Source organism: Haliotis asinina, chromosome 1 (genome assembly GCF_037392515.1).
Source record: "Haliotis asinina isolate JCU_RB_2024 chromosome 1, JCU_Hal_asi_v2, whole genome shotgun sequence".
In the NCBI taxonomy this organism is placed as follows: Eukaryota; Metazoa; Mollusca; class Gastropoda; order Lepetellida; family Haliotidae; genus Haliotis; species Haliotis asinina.
Window position 1 is genome coordinate 57,123,569 of NC_090280.1, and position 20,606 is coordinate 57,144,174.

At 44.1% G+C, this 20,606-nt stretch overlaps 1 protein-coding gene across 1 annotated transcript in view; it reads right to left on the minus strand.

Annotated features, from left to right (window-relative positions):
• The window catches only part of LOC137294780 (E3 ubiquitin-protein ligase TRIM37-like), a 68,535-nt gene that overhangs the window by 13,711 nt on the left and 34,218 nt on the right, over positions 1-20,606 (minus strand). The window contains exons 3-16 of the mRNA XM_067825894.1: positions 18,263-18,303; positions 17,970-18,089; positions 17,622-17,709; positions 16,285-16,407; positions 15,726-15,849; positions 14,780-14,972; positions 14,071-14,203; positions 13,768-13,844; positions 12,814-13,044; positions 12,109-12,172; positions 11,759-11,813; positions 4,567-4,727; positions 3,611-3,732; positions 3,398-3,502 (exon numbers count right to left, since the gene is read on the minus strand). Coding sequence (XP_067681995.1) covers positions 3,398-3,502; positions 3,611-3,732; positions 4,567-4,727; positions 11,759-11,813; positions 12,109-12,172; positions 12,814-13,044; positions 13,768-13,844; positions 14,071-14,203; positions 14,780-14,972; positions 15,726-15,849; positions 16,285-16,407; positions 17,622-17,709; positions 17,970-18,089; positions 18,263-18,303 — 1,637 coding nt within the window. The remainder of the gene's footprint in view (positions 1-3,397; positions 3,503-3,610; positions 3,733-4,566; positions 4,728-11,758; positions 11,814-12,108; positions 12,173-12,813; positions 13,045-13,767; positions 13,845-14,070; positions 14,204-14,779; positions 14,973-15,725; positions 15,850-16,284; positions 16,408-17,621; positions 17,710-17,969; positions 18,090-18,262; positions 18,304-20,606) is intronic.

The window sequence follows — 20,606 nt, forward strand, 5'->3', positions numbered from 1 at the left end:
CCACGGGTCACCACAGACCCTGAATCTGAGAGCCAAGGGTTACTCTCAGAGAGTAGCTGCAGCTATAACTTCGGCACACAGGACTTCAACTCGATCATTGTATGACAATAAATGGAAGAAATTTGAACATTATTGTGGTATTAGGGGAATTATTTCTCCCATCACTGCATCACCTCAAGTCGTTGCAGAATTTCTACAGCATTTACGAACTACGAGGAAGCTTAAAGGTACTACATTGTCAACCTATTTGGCTGCCATTAATTCGGTTCTTGCTACAACTACTGGAACAAAGGTGTCTACTACTCCCGAGCTCCAGTCTCTGCTTCACTCGTTCAGGCTTGCTGACCAGTCCAGGAAGTTCAGACCTCCTGCATGGGATTTGTCAGTTGTCCTCCGTCATTTAGTGTCCACTGACTATGAACCATTACATGATAAGGAGTTTGAACAGATAACGTTCAAAACTTTCTTTTTAGTAGCATTGGCTACTGCGGCTCGTATTTCAGAGATGCATGCACTTGATGTGAATCGCGTGCAGTTTCAACGAAAACGGCATGGCAGAGTATTTCTGGGATTGCGTTGGGACTTTGTCGCAAAAAACCAGTTACCAGGACTACCAGATAGACGTTTTACTATCCCTCCTTTGTCAACGATTCTTGGGCCTGATGATGTGGAAGATTCATCTCTCTGCCCTGTCAGAGCTCTACGGATCTTCCTCGCTGCCTCCCTAGATCGCCGTCGTCTTCGCAAGAGGCTATTCATCCCGCTGTCATCTACATCCAAGGCTGAGGTTTCACGAACAACCTTATCTCTTTGGATGCGTGCTACTATACTGAGGGCGTATGCTTTTGCTGGACTGCCACCCCCAGCAGCATCCAATCCTCATGAGACCCGTGCGTTAGCGTCTACGATGGCTCTACACAGCAACTGTTCCTTGACGTCCATTATGGAGGGTTGCTTTTGGCGCTCTGATACAGTGTTTTCTTCGCATTATCTGAGGGATTTGTCGGTCACTGATGTCCAAGGTCTTCACCAGTTCGGACCCCTTGTCTTGGCCCAGCAGCTGTCATCGGCCCATCAACGCAGATGAGGAAGAGTGCGTTTATGCTTTCTTTCTCGTGTACATACTGAATAAAATTTTGAACTTTGTTTCTGAGTTTTGTTCTGAATTCTTCTGGGAATTGAACTCTTTACTCAATTTATTGGGTGATTGCTATTAGTGTCTATACGGATCTACAGTAGCTAGATCCTGTTTTTTCGATGTAGAAGAGTTCAACAATCTCGCTTGCTGACCTCTACTCCTCGGAGCAATCACGTCAGTGTAGTGAGTCCTTCCCGATTTCCTTTACGGATTTCGTAGCGTTCATAGCTCCTAAGTTCCTTAGCACACCTTTGTGGCACACCTGTCTAGCATCAATTTAGCGTAAATCACAATTTCATGACACCTGAATACTCATTGAGTATTCATTTAGGAAATAGACTTTTCTCCTTATGATTATGAAATTATTTCACTTCATAAGTATGCAATGAAAGGTATAAAGAGATCGCTTTTTCAGATCAGAAGTATTAGAATATGGACGTAAGGCTTGTCCAAATTAAGACATGACCTGGTTTATATATTTTTAACAATTTGCGTATAAATATTGTTTGAGTTAGATATTCTGCCATCAGATATATTTTAATCGAATTTGAATTGACTTTGTTATCAAAAAAAATTATAATGAATCATCAAACGTTTTTGACAAACTCGCACCTGGTCAATCAATATTCACCATTGTTTTGTCTATAAAAACGACACAAACCAATACAATGAACAAGACAATTCCTTTAAATAGTAGTATGTGTGCCCCTACATTTAAAAAAATGTACAAATCATTTTCATTAATATTATCAGTTTTACCTATAAGTTGGAATTAAATCGCTGTTTACTAACCTGTTCATATGAAACTGCAATATTTATCACCAACGTATTGAATATTGTACATCACGGGAACTAAAGCAGATGTTGCAGTTATGGCCATTTGTGATCTTCCAACACTTGTGTAGAGGTTTAAAATGTGGTATAGTACACTTACTGAGTCAATTTCCCATGTAAATATTATTCAAACAATCAAAAGCTTTCAAAGAATAAAAACGCATACCTTATATCCACATATGATATGGTGTTGAACATGGATATATGTAGATACTGAAATAAGTTTCATGAAAAAATATCCCAACGATACGCAAAATATACATCACAATACTAATCGTGCAATCGGAATGGTATGGGCATTGTGTTTACTCTTGTTCAACCGACCTTCACCTCAAAGAAATTGCCTAATATGTGCAACAATGTTGATGTGTGACATCACTACCGATGACCGATTTCTTTCAAAATGGTACACAGGATTTTGCGAGGACGTTTTCCTTGATTCAGGGATCTTTTGTACATAAATGTGAGATGTCATGGTGTCACGCTGCACTAAAAGTTTGACAGTTTCTTATGAATTACCAAATTATTTCATTGTATCTATTTTTAATTTGTTATTTTTTTGCTACGATACTCTTCCCCTGAATATACTAAGCGTATAGAGCCATTGTAAGCAATGATTAGACGGCTGGATGTTGGAATATTACCGAAAATGCTACGCAGTGTAAAACTGGATTTTTTTCTTTGTTTACATTTCAAACGAGCGCTGTCTTTCGAGCACAGCGTTCGTTTTCATACCAATTATCTTTCGTTTTGTTTTACCTAGACAGTTCGTATTGGTGACAATAACCATTTGTAATTTGATTCTAAGATGTGTGGGGAATTCAACGATGCATTTGTCGCAGCTGACTATGAAATATACGTGATGTTATAGGAGTCTCAATACCGGCCTTCTCGAAACGTGAATTTGTAAACACTAACCAATATGGCGGAAAGCGCACTTTGGCGTTCGTGTAAGTGTATTTTCGAAAACATCCCAACCGATTCTGGGTACATCGGTGACGTTTCAGAATTATCATTCCTGGTTACATGAAAAATTGATATCAGTGATCATTAATATGCTATTTTTGAAATTCAATACTCCCAGCATTTATCCATTTTCTCATTTCAAAACATACTGCAAATAATGCTGTGAATCTTGGTTTTGTACAGTTTGAAAAATGATGACATTTCAATGAAACCTATTTTGAAAGGCAATTTTAAGCACTTCAGCTTGGTCTGAGATAATAGTGGTTGGTATCAAGAAACAGGGAATTTTCCGCAGAATCCAAAACTGTGAAGTGTTTATATATGCGTGGTATATTTAGAATTTTATTGGACTTCAAAGTGAGGGATGTAGAGGAAGGACATATATGTCCCTGGGCCATCCAGGGGGTTAACAAGTAACTGAATCATATCAGCATCATGAAGTTTCCTATTTTCACTCACTTCTCTGGTCCCGACAGGTTGTTTGTGCACTTGAGGACAGCAGCCGAGGCACCAAGCCGGTCGAGGTCATTCTCCTCCCAGATCTCAACATCATTATCTACAGACCTGTCAAGACACACAGAATACGTCAGGTCTAACACCACTGTTCTTGTTCCATCATGACACAGTAAACTGACAGAAAATGATCAAGAACAGGTAGCTTTGATAACTCACATTGTTTCCTCATCGATGTCATTCTCATCGTTACTGTTGTCAACAGCGATCTCCTGGCCACCATCAGCTTCACTTTCTTCATGAATGTCATCCAGATCGTCAATATCACCTTCACTCAGCCCCTGAAGCAGGTTTCACACACAATGACAATATTACATACAGGTGAGATACAGTGAAGAAAATAGCAGTGGAATGTGTTCGAATATTTCATTTTCGAAGCAACATGCATGCTTGATATGTGTGGCTGCATGTACTAATGTAGACAGAGTACTACAGATGTAGATTCCTCAGATGTTGTATAGCAGTTTAACTTAGATATCTCTCCCTGACCAATTCCCTGCAAAAAATCATGGAATATCTTCATAAAAATATAGATCATATTACAGTAACTACTTAGATTCACCATGGGCATATAAACAAAATTCAAACCAAAAAATATTTGCTTGTTAAGATTAGAAGCTGTCCACAAGTCGACAAAGATGAATGTTGTTTCAGCTACAGTCAGCATCATTCCACATTCAGTGTATTTGCAGCTTTGAGTTGACTTTCTTCTTGAGTGAGTGAGTGAGTGAGTGAGTGAGTGAGTGGAGTGGGGTTAGTTTCATGCCACACTCAGTAATAATCCAGCTATATGGCAGCAGTCTGTAAATAATCGAATCTGGACGAGTCGATCCAGTGATCAACAGTGTGAGCATCAGTCTACATAATTGGGATACAATGGCATGTGTCAACAAAGTCAGTGAGCATGACCATCTGATCATGTAACTCTCCTCTTAGGACAAGCATAGGTTACTGATGATCAATTCTAACCTGGATCTTCAAAGGTGGACTCGCTTTCTGATAAGGGTAGAGCTGTCTTATATAATCAGTGGGGAAGTAGAGAGTGTATCAAAACAGAGTTCCTGTGACAGATACAATGTTCTCTCTCCCTGGACATGTTATATGGAGAAATATACCTCATTTGACTCAGTGGAGTCAGTGTCGGACTCCTCCTCATGTTCCAGGTCGGTCTGCTCAACGTCCATCTCAGCAGTGGGGCGGGGGTGTCGAGGCTTGGGGTGGAGCACTGGGTGGTGGGGGAGTGGACTATCAGACTGGGAGATCATCAGTGGGGATTCTATATGTAAAACAGACATAGCTACGTCACCACTATTAAAATTTATACAAACCTGTAGAGGTTATGAATTCTTTGAAGAATGTCCTCCTTGGGGTACATATATAGCATTAAAATGTCCATTTAAAAATGCCTACGACAGTTGTAACAATATTGAATAAATATTTTACAAAACAAAAACTCGTTTTTGTCTTTTGAGACCACCCCTACAGGGCCCCCACCCGGGCCCCTTAACAGCCAAGAGCAGGTAACTCTCGCCGTGTACCTCATACCTCACTTTTCATGCTGAGATTGTCAGACAGAATGTGGGGAGGCGGGTGGCCGTACCCCAAGGAGGACATTCTTCAAAGAATTCATAACCTCTACAGGTTTGTATAATTCTTTTTCAGAAGAAGTCCTCCTTGGGGTACATATATAGCATAAGACAGACTCCCAACGAACGTGAGTCGGGAGCGGCATTCTGTCTGCTGATGTGTACCCTACACACACTCTCATACACTGCCCAAGCTGCGAGAGATAGAGAAATACACTTACCCAATCACCAAGCCGCTGATGTCAATCAGGCGGGGGCGTGGCAACATAGGGCCGAAAGAGCCAATCGACAATAACCCAGCAAAGGTGATGGACATATGACCACACCTCATGCCATTCACTGTAAATATTCCCCCAAACCAGCGAAGTAGTGCCGGGAATAACAGTGCAAGGGTAAATATGAGCATATGTCGACGCTAATAGTGAAAAAACCGTCTAGAGGTAGTTTCTCTTTGTGTTTTTTTTTTTTTTTTTTTTTTTTATATATATATAAAAACACCACCACCAGGGGATATCCGTCACCAATATAACAAGAAATGTTTCGTGAAAACCCACCACCAGGAACATTTCATGATAAACAAAGTCGAGATCTCAGACGCTCATTCAGCTAGGGGAATCACGACTCTGCCCACTGGTGAGAACTGTATGGCCAAACCGAGCACGTTCCCGTGAATGTTTGTCCAGTTGGTAGTGACGGATAAACGTGCTCGGTCGGCTCCAAATAGCCGCAGAGCAGATCTCCTCAATGGGCAGAGCCGCGGCATAAGCCTGTGACGTAGCCACTGCCCTAACAGAATGAGCCTTTAACCCATTAGGGATAGGTAACCCTTTATGAGTATATGCCATACAAATGGCAGAGACAAGCCACCTAGATATGGTTTGCTTGTTCGCCGGCAGACCAGCTCTTCCCCCGCCATAACAACAAAACAACTGGTTATCTTTTCGGATATCAGCAGTTCGTTTGATATAAGCCCTAAGGGTCTTACGGACATCTAAGACGTGAGCACGTCGAAGAGAGGTACCGGGCGAGGGAGGCTGCATGAGCTTAGGGAGCTCGATAGGCGCTGTAACATGAAAAGCGCCTGCGATCTTAGGACGGTAAGAATCCGGCAGTCTAATACTGACCCTGTCTTTGTGAAAGACGGTCAAAGCAGGATCCGCTGACATTGCATGAATGTCACCTACCCGCCTGCCAGACGTTACCGCCACAAGAAAGGCAGCCCTCCACGTTAACAGCTGGAGAGAAAGAGACGATAGCTCGTGAAAAAGAGGACCGGACAACCAGTCAAGAACGACTGACAAGTCCCACGGGGGACTAATCCGCCGGACAGTCGGACGGATCCAATCCACACCCGCTAAAAAACGCTGAACAAGAGGGTGCTGCCCCAAGAGAGCACCGTCAACAGGAATATGGAATGCCGAAATGGCCGTGGAATAGCCCCGGATAGTAGAGGCGGCTAGGCCTGACTCTAACCGGGACTGCAAAAATTCCAGTACTTCAACTAGAGTTGAAGAAAAGGGATCAAGAATCCCCCTGTTGACACACCAGCGCGCATAACAGGCCCATCTATCCTCATATTGAACGTTTGTCGAATCCCTCCGCGAAGCCAGAATTGTGTCTGCAACTGGTGCAGAAATTCCGCTCGCTTGGAGGCGATTCCTGACAGTGGCCAGGCCACCCACTGAATCCTCCGTTCTCCGTTCTGGGATAGTAAGTCCGGTCGAAAGGGTAAAAGGACAGGAGGCAATGCCAGAAACCTCATCATTACCGGAAACCAGCTTTGAGACGACCAAAGAGGAGCAAGAAGCACTAACAGTCGAGCTGGTTGGGTGGCAAGCTGCGAGAGGACCCTGGGAATCAGCGGCAGAGGTGGGAACGCCCACAATACCCTGTCCGTCCAATCGAGCTGGAAAGCGTCCTGAGCGATGGCTCTCGGATCCGGTATCCGAGAACAAAACACCGGAATCTGGTTCGTCCCCCCAGAGGCAAACAGATCCACCTGGAACGATCCAACAACCGGGAGATAATCCCGAATATCTCCCGATGCAACATCCACTCGTGAGGAGCTAGGACACGTCGAGAGAGCGCGTCTGCTCGAACATTGTCCACCCCGGGGAGATACACGGGACACACCCGAACATTGAACCGGTCGCACCACTGTAGAAAGTGCCACGCCTCCTCTAGGAGGGACGGAGAAACCGTACCGCCCTGTTTCAGGATATAGGTCATTGCCGTCTGGTTGTCCATCTCTAGACGTACCACACAGCCTCGAACCGTCTCCCGAAAGTGTTGGAACACTAGCCGGACAGCTCTCAATTCGAGCACATTGATGTGCAGGCGCGTTTCGTGCCGTAACCATAGGCCCGAAACTGAATGGGCGCCCAGCACGCCACCCCACCCTGTGAGGGAAGCGTCCGTCTGAATTGAAAGGGTTGGTGAGGGAGCGTCCAGGGGTAACCCCCTGGATAGATTCCCTACCACTGTCCACCACCGTAAATGAGGAAGGAGCCACTCCGGAGTGAGGAGAATCATCTCGTAACTCCTGCCGTGGGACCACATTCGCGCCAAGGCGTACTGAATGGGTCGCATCCTCAACCGCGCCCTCCAAACAACGTCCACCGTCGCTGCCATGTTGCCTAGCAACTGGAGCCAAACCCGAGCCGAAGCCGAGGGGGACTCGAGGAATTGCATAACAACTCTCTGAACTTTGGAGATCCGATCCGGCGACAGGGAGACTATGCCTCTCGCTGTGTCGAACCGTGCGCCTAAGAAGATCAGATCCTGTGTAGGAACTAGGTCTGACTTCTTGAGATTGATAATCCAGCCCAACCTGGTGAGAATACACATTATGGCGAATGTTGCGTCTCGACTCAAGTGAGCGGCAAGTGCTCGTATAAGCCAATCGTCCAGGTACGGGTGACAACACCTGCCCTGTGACCTGGCCACTTGCGCTGGGATTAACATAAGCTTGGTGAATACCCTCGGAGCCGTAGCGATGCCGAAGGGAAGCACCCGAAACTGATAGCATACCCCGTCGAAGGAGAACCGCAGGTACTTCCTGAACTCGGGATGCATCGGAACATGCAGGTACGCATCCTTGAGGTCGATGGACGTAAGCCAGTCGCCTCTTTCTACAGATGAGATCACTGACCGTAGTGTCTCCATCTTGAATGACGGTACCTGCAGCATAGTGTTCAGCCGTTTGAGATTGAGAATCGGTCTGAACCCTCCGTCCTTTTTGGTGACCAGGAAATAAGTGGAGTAAAATCCCTCTTGTTCCTGGCCCCCTGGAACCACCTCGATGGCCGCCTTGTCCAGTAAAGACTGAACCTCGGCTTTCTCCGGAACTACCGGCACAGGAGTGCGCCGAATTCCGGAAAAGGGAGGCGGGTCTCTCTTCCATAGTGGTAAGTGGCCGTCCCTGAGTGTGGATAGGACCCAGGGGTTGGAGGTTACCTTTTCCCAATCCGACAGGAAGTGGGAAAGGCGGCCACCCACAGGAAGGTTTGGCAGAAGGCAATGAATGCCCGACGTCGGCAGTGCTCCGACTGCTTGATTCGGGATCACTTGCAAGGGCTCCGGAGGATGACTTACTGGGAAGCCGGGGCCGACTTCCCTTTCCTCGGAAAAGGATGCTGGGGCGCCGCAGCCTTGCCCTTGCCCCTACCCTTACCCTTACCCTTCCGCGCCTGCAAGGGCTGTGCCCACTTAGCAGAGTCCTTGGCCGGAGCCGAAGGATAAGCGGAGGAAAGCACCGGGGGACGCGCACGAGAAGTGTGAGGCTGTTCTAACAAGGGTTTAGACTCCTTGAATGTAGACACAGCCTCCGCGGCCTCCCGGACTACTGATGCCGCTCCCGGGAAGAGAGTAGATCCCATCCGGAATGGCAGTGAAAGTAGCGCTTGTTGAGTGGCCGGCGAATACCGTGCCACGGACAGCCACAGTCTACGGAGGCCCATAACTGCAGACATCATCTGACACGCCGAGGACCTGATCGAGTCCCGCGCCAGATGTGACTGCACCTCCGTAAGCTGTTGAGCGAGCGTAGGGGAAACACACTCCTCCTCAACACCGCCGCCGTCAACAAGCCGACGCTGCAATACCGAAGTATATGCGGCGTGTATTGTGACCTTAAGGCATTGAGCTGCATTTCGGTACTGCTCCTCAAACGACCTATAAGCCGATTTGAGGGCAGTAACGTTAGAGGTGAACGGAGGCAGGCGGCGTCCTTGCTTAGCCAAAGCTAAGGAGCTGCCAGAGGAACCCCCCAGGGCGACCGATGCATAGATACAGTCGTCGACCACTGGAGGGTTATACAAGTCAAGATCACCCATCAGGTAACGTCGGTCTAGCTCCGGCAAATCGAAGCGTGACCGCGCTCCCGTTAAAAGAGGGTTAATCACTTCTGACAAAATAGAAGGGAGGATGCGCAACCGAGAATCCACCACCTTGGCTGGGGCAAAAGCCTCACCCGGCAGTCGGAATTCCTCGGGGTCAGGTGTCGCCGAAGCAACCACGACCTGCGGCAGGACAGAAGCAATACGCTCCCGTACCTGCCTCAGCGAGGCGCCGAGCGAAAACGAAAACTCACTCGGCCCACCCCGGTCCTCCCCCTCCTCCATTATCTCCTCGGCGCGATCCCCCATGAGTGACACCTCAGATCTGTCATCTAAGGATAGCTCCGGGGGATCGGTCGAGGGAACATCCGAAAGAGAGAGAGGCCCGAGCAGAGCCGAGCGGCCCGACGCCATAGACCCGACGCCCGAGACTGAGTCTGGGTGGCGGATCGCCGGCAACGCTCCCAACATAGGCATGGTCCCATGACCAACACTGGCAACCTCGGAGTGGCTGGCAACCGACTTTAAAGTCGGTTCCTGCGCACCCCTAATGGAAGTCCCCACACCGGCGCCAGAGGCGTGGCTGGGGAGTCCCATGGAAGCCGAAGCCGGATACACACCCGACTCCGGACGAACGCCGATCTCCTGACGGAGACCGGACATCGCATCCGAAATCAGGGTATGCACCGACGCCATTTGCTGCTGTAACAAAGACGAAAGTAAATCAAATGTTAACGGTTGCGAGGGTTCAGTGGGAGGTGCTGCGGAGGTAGAAGCCACCGCTGGAGGTGGAACCGAAGTACCCTTCGCTGGTTTTGCCGTATCCCCCCCCCCGAGACTGAAGCCGAAGACGCCTTCTTAATATCTTTTTTGGCTTTTTTTGAAGGCGGCTCCTGAGCCCAAATATCCCCCCCCCGCCTGGATCAAAGATCTATAAAAGATCAAGTCTGCATGACGGGATTTTTGAGCCCTGGGGGAAAAGTCCTGACATACGGCGCATCCTTGCTCGTCGTGAGCTTCCTCCGCCAAGCAACGCAGGCACAGAATATGCTTATCCCTCGGGGGGAGTTTTGCGTTACAAGTAGCACACCCCTTGAACTGGAAAAAACCGAACCGTGCTATGATTAATAGCAAGGCCCGTTAATCCAACAAGAGTATTTAACAGAAACAATAATACGCACTGGCGATATTTAACCGTTAAATAATAAGAAAGCTATTTATGAAAACATACAATAGCATATAAGGATTTCTTTACCATGGAAAAGAAAGGTAAAAAACCATACAAATATCCGGTTTGTATTTAAAACCACCTAAAAGAATAGGCAGAAGAAATAACCACCAGGTACGTGCCGCCCGCCATCTTGTCAGCCACATGACTGAAGACCACGGTAGCCACGGAAAGTTACAACATTTCATGAATGAAAAAGAGTGAAATATGCATTCCTAATACCGCCCGTGCGTTAAAAAGGAACCATACATACGGTTTTCGTAGCTTTCTCACTCATTTCTCTTCAATTCGTAGGTTCTCTAAGTATGACAGCTTGCTGATGGACGACTGTCCTCAAAGACGACAGCATGAAAAGTGAGGTATGAGGTACACGGCGAGAGTTACCTGCTCTTGGCTGTTAAGGGGCCCGGGTGGGGGCCCTGTAGGGGTGGTCTCACAAGACAAAAACGAGTTTTTGTTTTGTAAAATATTTATTCAATATTGTTACAACTGTCGTAGGCATTTTTAAATGGACATTTTAATGCTATATATGTACCCCAAGGAGGACTTCTTCTGAAAAAGAATCAAGACCTACTGCCGAACTGAACAAACTCATAGCAATTGACTATGGAACTGACCAAGGACTATATACAGAAGAGATAAGTGCCTTGTTTCAGTTTATTGCTGATAACACTGCAGAAAACGAATATCCCAGCAGTTGCTGTAATTGGCAGATTTTTGCCCAAAGAGACCAATGATCCTAAAGCAGCACAAGTACTGATGCACTCAACAGAGTACATTTGTTCGTTTAACTTTGATTAACATTCCACTTGTATCTGTCTAATAATGTTCCAATGCACATACTTATACAGCTTTGTGGAGGAAAATGTGAACAAGAAGACAATCCAGTAACTGGTATCACAAGCAGTGATCTATGCTGCTAGTCAATCTGGACACACCATGAACCAAGTTTCTGACTACCTATTAAGTCACCTCCTGCAAACAGTACAGGTTACTATGTACCAGGGCCCACATAGGAATCTTCTCGCTACAATGATTGGAACTCCCATTCTTCAACATAGGCTTAAGATAGTCACAGTGCTAAAATTGCTTTGTGCAAGTGGGCCCTGCATGTTTACGTTTAATCAGATCACAGACAGGAAGTTCATCTCCTTACCTGCATTGCCAGTTTTCTTCCCTGTGGAGTTTCTAGACATTTCTAATAGGAGTCGCTGAAAATAGATGCCACATTTTGTTCAGGATATGACAGTAGTCTCAGTACTGAAATTATTTTCTTGATACAAGTAGTTGCTTTCATAAAATTCTGATATAAGACCCTAGTTTTAAGTGAAAAGAAAAAGGAGGATTTTCCTGTCTTAAAATTAAAAAGGAAGGAGAAGTGTTCAAGAAGACATTGACAAATCCTTCAGTGATGAATAACAATTTGAATATAAAAAAATCTCTTGAAGTTGTGACTGAAAATCTTTTTGATCTAAGACTTGACAACACTAAGACATGGGTGTGTACCTCCTTGAGATCATTAATCTGCTGTATGTACTGGGACCCTGCCACCTCCAGCTGACTGATGTACCTGGGAAGACAGAAAGAGGGAGTCCATATTTGACATACTGCACATCAATACTATACACATCTGACTACTGCAGCAAATGAAATCGGGATTGTTCACACTGTTTTATGCTGCTTTTTTTCAATATTCTGGCAATATTACATCTGGGGACATCGGAAATGGGCTTCACTGTAACAATGTTGGGAATTAAACCTGGATCTTTGTCATGATGAGCGAAAGCTTCAGCCTCTAGGCTACCCAACCACTTTGCTCAAACTGACAGTCAATTACTTGAAGTAAAGAGATTCCCTGACTATTCTCCTGTCTTTCTGCTGAAGAGGACCAGGAAGATAACTTCTGTAAACATACCATATATTGTGCATGTTTTATTTTCATGCTTTTACCACAAAAATTTATACACAGTGAATAAACCTTTCATTTATTTACTCTACCCACACTCGCTTATGAGTTGTTATCACAACACATCAAGTCTGAAAGTAAGTAATTATATATCATGCAGGTAGGGATTTCCTGACAGGTTAAGTCACTCTGGATGTTTTCATTGCTATTAGTGGCAGCCTAACAGACAGCTGGTAGTTCTGGTAGTTCTAGTCCCAAGTGAAAAACTGTATGTTTACAGTATATGTATTCTTATTCCCACATACCACTGCTGGTCCCTGCTCTTCTGGTAGAAGGTAGGAGGTCGGACCTGGAAGCGGAGGATAAGAGTGTCGTTCTCTGTATCCAGGTAACCCTCGCTCGCCAGTAGGTCGAGGCGGAAGAATCGGTTGTAGCCCCAGCACTCACCAACTTCAAAGTCAGAAGCAAACTCACGTACAATGTTCTTGCTGGAGTCTCGAGAAGCCTGGTGTACCATCTCCACTCTATACTCATACCTGTGAGGGTGAGGAAAATGTGAGCTAATAATATGCAGTTCATCAACAACAAATAGAAATGCACACCAAGCTGTTTGTTTGTTTGGTTGGTTGGCTAACACTGAACGCAGGAGAGAGAGAGAGAGAGAGAGAGAGAGAGAGAGAGAGAGAGAGAGAGGAAGAGGAGAAGGAGGAGGAGAGAGGGAGAGGGTGGGGTGGTGGTGGTTAAATTTGAAACCGCTTTTTTGACATTATTCCAGCCATAGCCATAACACAGCAGTGTACACCAGAAACGGGCTTCACAATGCAGAACTTTAACCAACATGCTACACAACCCCAAAGTCAAGTGGCTGCAGTGTTGACTGTGATTTATCCATGACCAACTTTGTAACAGTTCACCTGTTTTTGGGTGGCTTTTTTGACAGCCTGCTGTAGACACCGGACCTCATGTGCCCTTTCTGTTTAATTATATCTCTTGTTTGAGAAAATGCAGGTAATATGCTCTCTTACTGCACATGTAGACAGTCCAATGCCTCTTAGAAGAGAAAGTCATACAAACTTCCGGACTGCAAAAGTCAAGATGGCTTGTCACCACAAAGTCAAATGCCCCTTGCAATATATACAATGAAGTCAAAAACACTTCCAGTTGCAAGATTTTAATTCCAGAAACTATTTCTGACTACTAGCTAGCAGAGGAAAAGTTGTACAACCATCTAGAGAATGACTGCCCATCTGTACACTTACTTAGATGTTTCTGGGAGGCCAGCCGACAGCTCTAGGAAGACAGATAGGTAGTTCCCTCTAACAACACCATTACCATCCTGGACAAACACAGAAATAATGCAATCATCATTGCTGTTAATACTACAAGGAATGCTACCTATACTACATCACTGATGTACTTTGTACATACAGAAACTGTTATTTTAATAGTATTAGTCTCCTTTGTACAGCATGAAACATTTATACATGAACAAAGGCAAAGGAAACTCACTGACAATACACATTATATATATGAGGCTTACAAAGTTTTGTTCATTGACTTACAGGGTAGACCTTGAGCCTCCAGCTGAGGCCCGACACATTCAGAGGGGGGCTGTAGAAGGGGTCAGCTCGCTGTCGCAAAACACTGAAGTTCTTCATGGCAAATGTACTGGTGTCGTACTGAGGGACTATCTCACTGAAACACAAGGAAGAGGATGTTCTAATGATGATGGTAACTGAGCCATCCATTCAGAAGTTCCATGGCTAAATCATGGGCTGGTGATATCAGTCAATGTTGTTCATTCTACTTTTGTTTAAAAGATTTATAATGGAATCTCTGTGCTAATGCGGGTCATCTGGTAACCTCTGCAGGTATGTGGTCAGTGAAGATGATGATGGACGTGCTGAGACACATCTGTATAAACCGGCAGGTACCCCATGGTCCAGTGATGGGCATCAAGTGGCTCACCTATGGTCGTTTGCATTACTGTGGATCACATGGTAACATTTACAGGTATGGTGAGTGATTGAGTCTAGTTTTACACTGCTTTTAGCATTATTCTAGCAGTAACACAACTGGAGATACCAAATATGGGAATTGAACCTGGGTCTTCAGCCTGCTAAGCTGACGCTATAACCACTATGCTACCCACCTGCTTCTGCAGGTTTGAGGGTAGAGAGGATGTCACTGGACAGAAATGCATGTGGTGCGACACATCTGTTAAAGTCTGCAGGTCTCCCAAGGGTCAGTGATGGAAAGGAAGTGACTCACCTTGTGAAGTCTGCAGGTACTGGTGCAGTGACAAACGACCCCATGGGCCGGCGATGGACATGGCGGAAGAGCTCCAGTAATTCCTTAGTCTCCTGGATGAGCTCACTCTTGCTGCTGATAGTGAGCTTGTGGTTGACCTTCTGTATCACTGACTCCAACATCTCTGTCTCCTGGGACAACTGATTCCGCTGACCTGCAAGAAGACTTTGAATCAGTTCACTTTGTCCTTAGGCTAGATTACTGGTGTGAATCAGCTGGCTCAACTCAATCAGGTTTATATAACACTCTTCACTGAAACTATGTAAACACATCAACAAGTAAAAAAATCCCAAAATTTCTTTGTCAAGGCTGGTTTTCATGAGACAAGAAGAGAAGTACATGCAGTCTGACCTAAAACACACAATGCAAGCAGCTGTCATGAGTATGAAGTAAAACATCTGAGACGAGCAGTTGTTCAAACTGACTGAAAACTATCTTTGCTGATTGTGAATGTTTCTCATAGTTATTTCCTAAGTTTTACCTACAACAGTCGTATCACCCCATACATGAATATAGATTTATGACAATCACAGCACAAAGGACACGAGTAGGTGGGCTCAGGTAACTAAATGTCCGAAAACTTTAGCCCATATCTGTTCTTCCATACCTGTAGCAAAGTGTCAAATAAGCTCAAAACCCAGACAGACATCCAAGCCAAAAAAGATATAACCGGATTGGATCTGGTAAATTTATCCACATGAATGGAATGTCATAAATTTTTACCAGACTATTGGGCTGGCTAGCTAAAAATTTAGGCTATCAGTCAGAAATGCAATCTGTACTTGGGCGGTTGAAAGGCCTTTGTTTCATACGCTGCTTGTGGTCTTTAGGAATCACTCCAATACGTTCATCCACAACATCCATGAAGGGGCCTAACTGCCCAAGACTGACAGACATATTTCCCTACCCATCAGTGTCATCAGCTTGCTCTTCAGCTGAGACTCCAGTCTGGCGATCATCAGCTCCACAGCATTGCGGATCTCCCTCACTCTCTCGTCTTTGGCATTCTTTACACTCTCAATGTTCCGCTCCTGGAACAAGATTGACAACGTACATAAGAAATGGATGTGAACTTTGTTGAGTTGTCAAACCTACCTTTTGGACCAAACTCTGAAAGTGAATTGTATAGTAGAAGCTTAGGTTGGGCTACTCATGGTCATCAGGTTCCTGAGTGAGTATGGTTTTATGTTGCTTTAAGCAACATTCCAGCAACATGAAGGATGGGGACACAGGAAATAATGAGGTTCACGTATTGTACCCATGTCGGGAATCAGACTCAGGTTATCGGTGTGACAGGCGAATGTTTGCCTCACCCAAGTTCCAGTGTCAGTTTGGCACTGAATATATATATGGTAATCGAAAAATTTCAAACTGAAATTTGAATGATGAAACATTATGGTTAAGCAAGAATGGATGGCATGGGAGAATAAGTATAAGACTCAGTAGTAGCTGAAGTCAACACATACCACATCCTGAACAAGGCTGATGAGTTCCACGTGTTTCCGTCTCAACTGGGTCATGTCCATAGTGATCTTCTTGACATGTTCCTCGTACACCGAATCCAGCGGCTTGAAAGTGTGGCCTGAGTGCTGGATCACAAGATATAATCTTGACTAACTCATCGTTCACTCTAATGCAAGTACCTCTAAGCATGAAAAGACACCTCCAAAGATGTTTGCACCACTTGAACTTTATTATCAGCTAATGAGTATCAAAGCTTTAAAATTCTTTCAAACCTTGAAATTCCTTTTCAAAACCTTTGAAGCACTCTGCAGACTTCTACTCTCTCAAACATAAAGGCCATTTTACCCACCTGTCTAAGCACCATGGTATCTATCAAAAAAAGACAATAATTGTTGTGTTCTGAGTTGGTATTGTTTTGTTAAATCAAAATTTCCCATGTGAGATGGTGAAGAATTTTAACTGATTTTCTTGAAGCCTGATTGGCTCAAGAAGGCTGTGTCCAGGTGCTGGATACAATAATTTATTTTAATGACAGTGCAACAACATTACTACTGTTGATGTAAAATGAAAGTTTGGACCAACTACTGGATCAATATGAGTGCCATAGGAGATCAATTTAGGGAAGCATGGAGTGCTTTTGGAGTGACTGATTATGCTTCAATGCCCCTTTTTGCAATATTAAAGGAAAAGAATGCTTTCGAAAATCAATAGAGTGCCACTAGGCAAAATGGGAGTGCATTTGGGATCTGAAACAGTTTTTAGGTTCAAAGTGAGTTCGGACAATGGGAGAGGTTTTTGGTCAGGCAAAATCAACAGTAGTATAAAATGAGTATCAGACAAGGTGATATCGGAGGGGCCATGCTAAATCAGTTGGAGAGCAGTGACATGGGTGAGGAAGTTTGTTGGGTTCGATGGGGAATCACTGGAAGCTGTATGGCACAGTAACGGCTCATAAACAGGAGCGCCAGGGCGGTTCACTATGGTCAGTAAGATACCACAGTGGATCAACATGGCGATGACAATTGTGCTGGCAATGGTGTATTGTATTAACAATGTGAGTATTTTAAAGAACTTTAGGAGATGACTCTCAGGATATGGAACTGGGTGGAGCACATTTTAACTACTTTGGAGGTTTAAGGGCAAAGCAAGGTGGAATACATTGGGAGTGTTCTTGGAGTCAAAGGGCAAAAACTTCAACTGGACTGTTTGGGGGCTCACATGGAAACATTGGAGCAGGAATAATATTGTTTTGCCAGGGATAAGAGGGGCAGCAATGGAAAAACACTGTTCAGACCCTAAAGAGTGCAAACAAGGGGTCAAGGGATTAATCTATGCTTACCGTTCCACCCCAGAGGGCACATTGATGGCAGATACAGATCTTGCATGTCCAGCAGTATACTGTCACCTTCTCCTGGTGCTCTTCACAGCTGCAACAGCATAAATCAAACTCACCAGCCAATTCATCAAGCCACCTAATGAGTGAGCGAGTTTAGTTTTAGCAATATTGTAATGATATCAAGACAGGGACACTAGAAATGAGCCTCACACATTGTACTTATGTGGGGAATCAAACCCAGGTGTTTAGTGTGATGAGTGAAACCTTTAACCAAATTTTACTTGAGCTGGATGACCAAATTCTTTTGGAACTAGTGAACTGAATTGTCTCCCCTTGATAGCTTTCACTTACTGATCTTTCTCCACATTGTCTGTGCGAGGGGGCGGGGCACAATGCTGCAAGGTGTCCAGCTGTTGGGTTACCTCTTCTGCCCATCTGCAGTTGACCAGTTCATGGAGGTGCAACGATGCTCTGGAAACATGGATGACAATTAAGACACTTGTATAAACATTCTTGTACACCTTTGTCAGCAGATATCTAAAAGATCTGTTACCTCATAAACAGACAACGCCAAAGACGCAATCTTAGAATTGATGCCTAAAAACAAATTATCTAAAAAATATAATATTTTGGTTTTGACATACCTGCAGTGGGGGCACTGGGACCTCTGTTCTGTCAACCATCTCTGTGGAGAAACAAACACATTGTTATTTTCATGACAGTTTCATCATCATGCCTTCAGTGTAGGATCACTTAGAATTAAGTGCTATATTCAATCTTCAACTTTGCTTAACCCGCTGTTACAGATTCGGGGCCCAAAGGTTCACTCAGGTAAAAAATAGAAACGAAACAGAATCCAGTTTTAATTAATATCTTTAGTATTTTCTCCACATGTACTTTCACCCTATAGGAGAGAAGTGACAAGCTTGGAACAGTTTAGACACAAGAGTTACCTACCCTTATACAGGAGAAGTAAAACAGTCTGGACACAAGAGTTGCATACCCTTATAGGTTCCACTACACTATATCAATATCACATGCTGCCCGAGCGAGGACCGTATGGAAACAACTTAAACGGACTGAGGCCTGTGACAGCTGTGATTGGATGAAATAGTGTAAGATGTGTATGTGTTTTAAAAGCACATCCACCCTGTTATTAAAACTGACCACAATTTTAAGTATTTAGTGCTGTCATTTTTATCACCATGGGTTATGCTTATGTGTGTACATATATTTTGAAGTAGGTGACATTCGGTGCGGAGCTGGGGGTTGATGTGTTCCGCTTCCTGTGCTTGGCAAATGTGCCGGACAAGTTGGCCACAACTTGTGTTCTATTGTAGGTTAGAGGCCAGACTGTGCCCATGTGTACATAGAATGGCTGTTGATAGCCTGGATATTTTTAAAAAAAATATTAGGTTACTATAGAAGTCTATGGGAAAACATTTTGTGTTGTGTAACCTGTAGGGTTCAAGCACATTTCAGTAATTCATACTTTACATGCATTCCTGTGTCTATTTCACCATGGAAACAAGTCAGTATTAATGTGGAGGCAAATTTAAAGGTAATGGGAGTAAAGATTGGGCTGTTTTGAGTGGAATACATTGTTCTAGTGTTGTGAATATGAACGTTGCTTCGTTTTGAGGCCCAACAGTGGTAATAGACCCCTATCGTGAGTTCTACCCTTGATTAATGGTTACCTGCTTCTAAATTTGTTGGAACTGATGAATTTGACAACAAAGTAAGCCAAAATCAACACTATTATAACAATGTGAGTGTCTGAGGTAATCCCCTGAGGGTCAAATTTAAGTTAAATGATAAGAAAATCATGAAATATGTTCACTGCACAGCTGAACATGTCACAAACCCTTGTTTTAAATGTAAACATTGAAGCATATGGTCAATTCTTTCTGACTCCTTTTGCATGTGAATCAACTTAATTTTCTTCCCTTTTTTTAAAAAAAAAATCCCCCTTTTTAACACACATGACTTTCACAATTATTTTTTGTTTTATCTACAACTGTCTCATTGCTGTTTTAGATTTATGATTTGACATTTAATATAATAGCAACATTATTTTCAGCTTGCAGAATGCCTGTTGATGAATGGGGAGGTGTGTATGCACACATACAGCAGAAACAGAAGCCTTCACATCCAATGTGGTATTTCGACAAGCCGGTCTGAAGTCTGTTGTTGACTGCATCTAATCAAGCACACGCCCTTTTCTTCGATATGTCTTACCACGTTGTAGCAGTTGCAGTACTTGGATATGTAGGTACATACAGTACATTTAAGTACCCCAGTCCAGTTAAAGCAGCACAATGTCTGACTGGAAACTCCCACCACTCGGTCATCATCATCCATTAAAAGTTTCTGACCATGCTCTCTTAATGCCTCACTGTGCAGTATTTCTTTTTGCCAGACATGAATTAAGGGCTGTACATGAACCCAAGAAGTTGATTAGATGTAAATAATAACAACTGACCCTTGTAGAGTGGGTCTGACCACAAATTTTATTGACATGAGAGTGTGTGATGTCTTTAAATTATCTCCCTTGTTTACCCATTTACAATATGTCTTCTTGTCACCCAGTAACCCATAAATTATTGCAGAGAAACACTGTTTTTAGCTGATACTGTCAAATACTGTTAACTGTGAATAGAAATATTCAGTTTTGGGCAGGTTAACCAATAAATTTCCAAAATTATGAGGATATTTTCACTTTGTACCCTCTAAACTGGCTTATACATGAAACTGTCAAGTCTAACAACCTCAAAACAATACACAGTAAATAGTTTTGATTTCCTGGAAGTTTTTTAAAGTCTTAGCTTGATGAATCAATAGATTCAAGCATAAGTTCCTATCATGCTGTGGTCTAAAAGTGATTTCAACTGTTTAAGGGGTCATTTGAATTGATCGATGAACAGGCGGCAGGGTACTCTGATCAGTGTTCCAGACAGCTAGGCATTATGCATCTCCTCACTTAATACT